This window comes from Triplophysa dalaica, chromosome 1 (assembly GCF_015846415.1).
Source record: "Triplophysa dalaica isolate WHDGS20190420 chromosome 1, ASM1584641v1, whole genome shotgun sequence".
In the NCBI taxonomy this organism is placed as follows: Eukaryota; Metazoa; Chordata; class Actinopteri; order Cypriniformes; family Nemacheilidae; genus Triplophysa; species Triplophysa dalaica.
This window is the reverse complement of record NC_079542.1, coordinates 20,815,400-20,822,935: the sequence shown is the minus strand read 5'-3', so window position 1 is coordinate 20,822,935 and position 7,536 is coordinate 20,815,400. Positions and strand designations below refer to the sequence as shown.

Below are 7,536 nucleotides of genomic sequence, written 5' to 3'. Positions count from 1 at the left end.
GGTAGGAAATTTACAAAATATCTTCATGGAACAAACATGATCTTTACTTAATACCCTATTGATTTTGTATAGAAAAAAAGTTTTTAATTTTGACCCATACAAATTACTTTTGGCTTTTACTAAAACGTTCCGGGATCCAGGATCCAGGGTTCACATGTTTACCCTCTCATGCTACAATCTTTTATCACTTTTTTTTCGTATATTCTGTCAAAAATTAAATTACTCTAATGCAGCTTTCACATACGACGCGAAATGTGCTGCGCTGGCCGCTGGGCTCAGCGAAGCCCTTCAATTTTGGGATATGCTGGCTGGAGCAAAGTAGGCAGAGTTTTCAAAACAGCGGGAGTTCTATACATTTTCTATAGCACAAGAGCCTTATTTCAAAGTAGTGGAGGAGGCGAGAAGGGAAAAATGTCATGCTGCCGTTTGCTGCCCGTGTCCATTTTACACATAAATTGCCTACCTACAACAAGCTACCTGACTTAAAACACACCTGACATCATACCAACTTGAATTGACATATGTCTCCATGACACAACGTTTCTCCCGATGTCCCTATTCATGCGCAAATTTGGGTTGTGCAGGTCCGAAAATTCCGACAAACAGTAGATGTTCATCCATTTTGTTTTGCCCAGGACAAGCCATTGAAATGAATGGATTTCATAGCGCAGAGCATTCCGCGTCCTGTGTGAAAGCCGCATTATGAATAAAGAATAATCGATGACCATACACGGGAGTTTTTAGGCCTGGCATGCCTAACCCTTTACCCTGACCAGGCGATCTGTGATTTTTACAAAGCAGGAATTAGTGGATCAACTATGCACGCCTGCTCGGTGAGGGTTCCAGAGAGGTACCAGTTTCCCCTTTGTTTTCACACCGTGGACTCCCTTTAACTGGACGTTTTATCTTCATTTCCCATCACCTCCTTGCACCAGACACCATCTTTGAATACACCCGCACCTCAGACCCATGATCACACTCGCACCTGAACCTCATCCGCATGGACACTATATATGCTATACATGCTTTTGTTGTCTTTGTTGTCAGGTCTACTCGTTGTTTATGCTCGTTTAGTGGCGACCCAGTAGTTATCTGTTACCTGTTTACCTGTGGATTACTCTGGATTACTCACCTGCTTACCTGTGGATAATTTACCTGTGTTACCTGTGGATCTCTTACCCATTTGCCTGTTGACTTATAATAAACTATTATACGGTATTTGTGGTGTGACTTGTCTTGCATCCAGTAAGTGTGCTGACTAGAGTGTTGAAATTCTTCATCTCTTGAGCCCTTCAGTCTCCACCTTTTTACTCTCCCTGCCCTCAATCTATATATCCATCCACAAAACGCATACATGTCTTTGAATGTCATTTGAGGTCTACCTGTGTGGTACAAAATAAAATATTTGTGAGTGTAAGGACACCTAGACAGATGTGCGTGCGTACATGATGTTAAATGTATACATGCTGTATATAATGATTATGTATGTGTATACTGCACATTGTCATCTGTATTCTTTAAGTATGGTACTGTATATGTAAACTGTTTCTGCACGGTCTGGAGGATGCTCCCAAGAATTTTGCTCACAAAGGCACATGTGCTGTGGTAATTTGACAATAAAAGTGATTTATTTTGAAATGTAATTTGTTCAGGTTAAGCTCAGGTATTGTGAATACCAATACCAATAATACTTGTAAACATGATATTATTGTTAGCCAGCATATCATTTATATTAACCGGAATTAGTGCAAGCTAAATAAAAGCAAAGCCATACTTTGTATTGAAGAAAAGTGTCATAAAACCTAATTGCCTATCTTTAGTTAGCAAAGCATGTGCAAGCCATCTTGGTTTATTAAACTGTATATCAACCGTCAGCATATTTGTATTCATGCAATGTTACGAGTGGGAGCTCACTAGCAAGTCAAAACATAGAAAATACCTTTACCTTGTATGAGTTCTACACAGGATGTTTTAATGAAGTGATTTTTAGTTTGCCTCTTCCGACTGTCCGCCCAACGCAACGCAGGCGCAGACCACCAAAGGGATGAAAGCCTCAAATGGCTTGTTACTGCATTTCTGCGTTGTTTTTGAAGTACAAAAGGATGGCAGACATGGGAGCTAAAGCCTCTCTAAAAGTTCTAAAACCTACCCTGAGACAATAGTAACCAGAAAAGGCCAAATTAAAAATATATTATTATATATATACAGCGGGGAAAATAAGTATTTGACACATCAGCATTTTTATCAGTAAGGGGCTATTGACACAATTTCCATCAGATGTAGCCATCAAGCCAAATATTGAATTCATCCAAAGAAATCAGAACATTTAAGTATACAAGTTCAGTCATAATAAATAAAGTGAAATGACACAGGGAATAAGTATTGAACACAATTTATTTAATACTTTGCAGAAAAGCCTTTGTTGGTGATTACAGCTTCTAGACGCCTCTTGTATGGTGAGACCAGTCGTCTGCATTGCTCAGGAGTGATTCTGGCCCATTCTTCCACACAAATGGTCCTTAAATCTTGAAGGTTCCTTGGGCCTCTTTTATGAACTTTGATCTTCAGTTCTCTCTATAGATTTTCTATGGGATTTAGGTCTGGTGATTGACTGGGCCATTCAAGCAGCTTGATTTTCTTTCTTTGAAACCACTTCATTGTGTCCTTGGCCTTGTGTTTGGGATCATTGTCTTGCCTCTCTTCATTTTCAGCTTTCTGGTAGATGGCAGCAGATTTTTATCCAGAAGGTCCTGGTACATTTCTCCATTCATCCAGCCTTCAATAATATGAAGTCTGCCAGTACCCCTTGCGGAAAAGCAGCCCAATAATCCACAGGCTTCTCCAAATGCTCTTTCGCAAACTTTAACCGAGTCTCAACATGCTTTTTGTTCAGCAATGGAGTCTTGCCTGGTGAGCGTGCATGGATGGCATGGCGGTTTAGTGCATTGCTTATAGTTTTCTTTGAAACAACAGTACCTGCTGATGCAAAGTCTTCCTGAAGTTCTGCCCGAGTGGTTCTTGGCTCTTGGAGAACTCTCCTGATTATTCTTTGGACTCCTCAGACAGAGATCTTACGTGGAGCACCTGATCGTGGCCGGTTTATGGTGAACTGATGCTCTTTCCATCTCCGGATAATGTCCCCCACAGTGCTCACAGGAATATTCAGCATTCTGGAAATGCGCCTATGACCATTCCCATCAAAATGCTTTTCAACGATAACATTACGAAGATCTACAGAGAGTTCTTTGCTTTTACCGATCATGAAGTCTTTCCTGTGTGCCTCCTAGGTCATGAGAAGCCTTAATAGGGCATCAAATAGGACTAAAGCATCTGATATCAATTAGTACTGATAGGGGGCAGGGTTTCTCTCTCCATACTGACAGATTTCAGGTGATCTCCTGGCTTTCTATGCCATTTTGCACCTTGTTACCTTCATGTGTTCAATACTTATTCCCTGTGTCATTTCACTTTATTTATTATGACTGAACTTGTATCCTTAAGCATTATATATATATATATATATATATATCATAATATATATAAATGCATCAGTAAAAGTAAATCAATACATAACAAACATCCACATTCATACAGCCTAAATAAACAGTACAGTGCCCTGAAGCAGTATCATAACAAAGATGTAATTTCGAACAAAGGTGTAATCAGCTGGGTTTCACGCATCGAGAGGCACTGGTCAAACAGTATCTGGTAAGCATCTCACACTTCCCTCTTTATAACCAAGCAGTCTATGGTTGCAGTTAGTTCCTCCTCTGATGTCATCGGTTGGAACTTTGCCAAGGCTTCCACAGTCTAAGTCGTCCTCTTTACAATCTCCATGCTCGACCTGATTTTGCCAAGTATTTGATGTCTTTAGGACAACATATTTTGTTGACCTTCGGACAACATTTTTATAAATAAAACCTAAACCCACACCAAACCCTTTCCCTAACCATAACTTACCCCTAAAATCAGAGGGAAATAATAAGTGAAAAACAATACTCCAGAAGCACCTAATCCTGGCTGGAAATTTAAACTTAAAATAAACTGTAAACCTATTTCTGAAATCTGATTGGTTGATTTAAATGTTGTCCTAAGGATATCAATTTAGCAAAAACAGGAGAGGCCAATCTGCATCTCCTGTTTGCTATTTGCGTGGTTCGTCTTTTTTCATCTGAAATATATACTTAATTTGCTACACCATATTTTATTTTAAAACATTTCTAATCTAATATGTTTTGCTACTTTCGTTTACTTAATAAAACATACACACAGGTTAACAACCATCCATAACAACTTTCATCAACACATCAATAATTTGCTGGATTTACATAAAAAAATGGTATCAAGTGGGTTGCACACAAGTATGTTGAGTAGTTTGAACAATGAATAATTTAGTTGTATGAACAAAATAAATTCACGTATAGCTGATAAAACGTTTCTGAGTAAATCCAAACCATTGTTGTACCAATAATTCATTAATAACTTCAAATAACTGGTTTTGGACTTGAATTTGTGAATTTCTTTTGGGCTCTTCTCATTTCAAACCTGTATGACTTTATTTGTTCTGCAAAACACAAACAAAGATATTTAGAAATATTTAGACATCAAGACCCATTGACTTGCATTGGTTTTGTGTCCATACAATAGAAGTCAATGAGGACCAACAGTTGTTGGTTTCCAAATTTTTTCCAAATATCTTCTTTTGTGTTTTCCAGAAGAAAATCATACAGGTTTTAAATGACAACAGGCTGAGGAAATGATGACAGAACAATTCACAACACACAACACAACAGACACATCACAATTTAAACTGTATATTATTTGAGGTTTGTGTTTCATTTCATCTAAGATATTTACAATATGTACATTTTTATTTCCTAACAATTATATAAAATGGGCAGTTCCTGATAACAATTTTAGGGTTATTTAATGGCAATTATTAAGGAAAATACTCCTCATACAGCCTCTTTTCTGTATTTGTCGGTCTGGATCCTGCAGGACCTTTTTGAGGGAATGTCCCAAACAGATAGACTGTCACCCGATGATGCTAGGTTTGTGGAAGCCATCCAAACATTTACCCAACAGCGTATGGGACTCTGCGTGGGCATCAAGCAACCCGTTGCTCACTTTGACTTCCTTCCCGGGGTGCCATCTGCATGCGCAAAACATTTGTGCCCACATATCGCAGTATGGGATTATGGGTAAATTGTTGGTGAAGGGGGAGGGATGGGCTCATATGTCCGATTAGGATAAGATACATTCAAAACATATCCCATTAGTAACAGTGAGAGAACAGCTAACGTCTTCAGACAGCCGTTTAGATGAAAGGCACGGACACATAAAAGAAGCTGTCATCCTGACAACTTAATTATTCCAAATCCTTCTTCTGCTCTGCTCTCCTACTGGGAAATGCCTCCCGGCAATTAAAAAACCCTATGGGAAAATCCAAGCAGAAAGACAGGCCTGAAATCTTTCTTTTTACAGCTACACACAGTGTCCTATGCCTCTTATAGGCATAAGGTCCAAATAGACAAGAGAAAGACAACTTAATGTAAAGAATTGTAATGTAGACAGCTTTAAATATTGGCTCAGAGCAAAATACGGAGAGAAAAATATCTGAAACCTTAATAGAAATCACAATGGTCCTATTATCAACAATACAGAACAACTTGAGAATCGTAAGCTACATCTCTGACTTGTGATTATATGATTATTTGCATGTTATTAGCGTAATAGGTCTTGTGTCCATCTTCACTTTAGGATTTGAGTGGACAGTAAAGTGTGTTCATGAAGGCTCCATCTCTTCATTGACTCCCTGTTGAACAACATATTTTTTGAAACGTGACCTTTTCAACTAAAGCATAGTCCTGGCTTGAGCTAAGCCTTGTCTGTGATGCATGTCTTTAATTGCAGAGCAAGCATGTCTTTTTGTAAACATTGATCATTTGATCTTTTACAGAGATCATGCTCTCTAGCTGTCAATCTGCATGCATAAAAAAGTCCTTATAGTCAAAATCAAAGTCAAAACAGACAAAACTCTGTGACTTATTTTAAGATACTAGTCAATATCTCATGTGATGTTTATACTTGAATCGAATGTTCAGATATATTTACTTGAAAACAATATTGATTAAGAATTGTGCTTTTAATTTTTGTGATTATGAATTGTGATGTTTTTGTGCATTCTTTAAAAAAAGTCATTAGTGCTAATGTACCATTACTTTCCTTCACCATTAGTGTTTCATTTCCAATCAGGATCCAGTTTATCAACCAGATTGATGAGATTGATCCTTCCCTCACAGTCTCTCTGGCAGGGACACTGGGAGAAAGTGAAAATTTACCAAGTATACAATAAGTGTTGATATAGGTGTTGATCAAGTGTTGATATAGCCAAGTAAATGTAATACATGAACAGTATTAACAAATATATCCACAAGGATAGTTATGACTACACCCATGTCATAATAAAGAGCTTAAATTAATGTGACAGTACCAAACTTTCTATATAAAAGTAAACCATTATTTCTTAACATATACCTGCATGATAACATTAGGGACAGAGAGATTGAGATACAGTTTCATTGTTGAGCTCTTAAAGGTTCTGTGTGTAAGTTTCAGCTGCCACTATTGGCGATGTAGGAAATTGCAACCTACAGCTCCTCTAACCCCCTCTCCCTCCCATTAGAGAAGCTACGGTTGCCGTCACAGGACAAAAGGGTTCCGTAAATGATAGCGGCCATTATCGGTGGTGTTGATAATTGCTATCTACGTCTCACAGGCGAACAACAGACTGAAGTTACGGACACAGGACAGAGATGTCGTTGTTTGAGACAGCAGAGAGTAACCTTTACAAGTCAAGTGACGAGGTTTATTTACAAACAAAAATAAATAAATTAAATTGACTTAATTCATTATTTACTCTAATCGTTATAGTGAATATTATTGTTACTTGTTAACATTGTGTCAGTGATGTATTCGCTTATTTTGCATAGCATTTTATGGCACGGTAACTTGGTCAGTAACTTACTGCCTATTGAAACCGCTTGCTGATGCTAAAGGCGTGTAACCTAACCGCGAAAGTCTTAGCAGACGTTTGGTATCACCACCAATTGATCAATTGTATCTTCTCAAATCTTCGTCTACACTGTATTGCTGATAAACTATGCAACTTGGAAGTTTGGATTTTATCCTATCAATGATTAAATTACACATTTGTATGCACAGAAGCTAAGCAGTATTATAATATGATTTACACCCGATTTATGCAAATTATGATTTTAAAAATGATTTCTAACTTGATTTGCACACGGCCATGCAAAAAGGAATTATAATGCAATTACAAAGTGCTAAAAACAAGGAAAAACTCACTTGATGCTCATGCTCATCTATTAGCTACAGCTATCAAACAAACAGTTCACTTATATAGCAGGAATTAGGCAAATTTGCCGGTCCAGCAGAAAGCTGGCAACTTCGGCATCGCTTAGCAAACCCTTGTCCAGCTTCAGTGCCCTCCATTTGGGAAAAGACACGCCGATG

The 7,536-nt window shown here is 38.0% G+C and overlaps 1 protein-coding gene across 1 annotated transcript; it reads left to right on the top strand.

The window, feature by feature from the left end:
* The first annotated feature begins 5,013 nt into the window (after positions 1 to 5,013).
* On the top strand, positions 5,014 to 6,355 carry lipca (lipase, hepatic a). Its single transcript, XM_056753581.1, is given in 5 exon segments — positions 5,014 to 5,138; positions 5,140 to 5,201; positions 5,761 to 5,790; positions 5,793 to 5,841; positions 6,256 to 6,355. Coding segments are annotated over 5 exon segments (366 nt in total).
* The last annotated feature ends 1,181 nt before the right edge of the window (positions 6,356 to 7,536 follow it).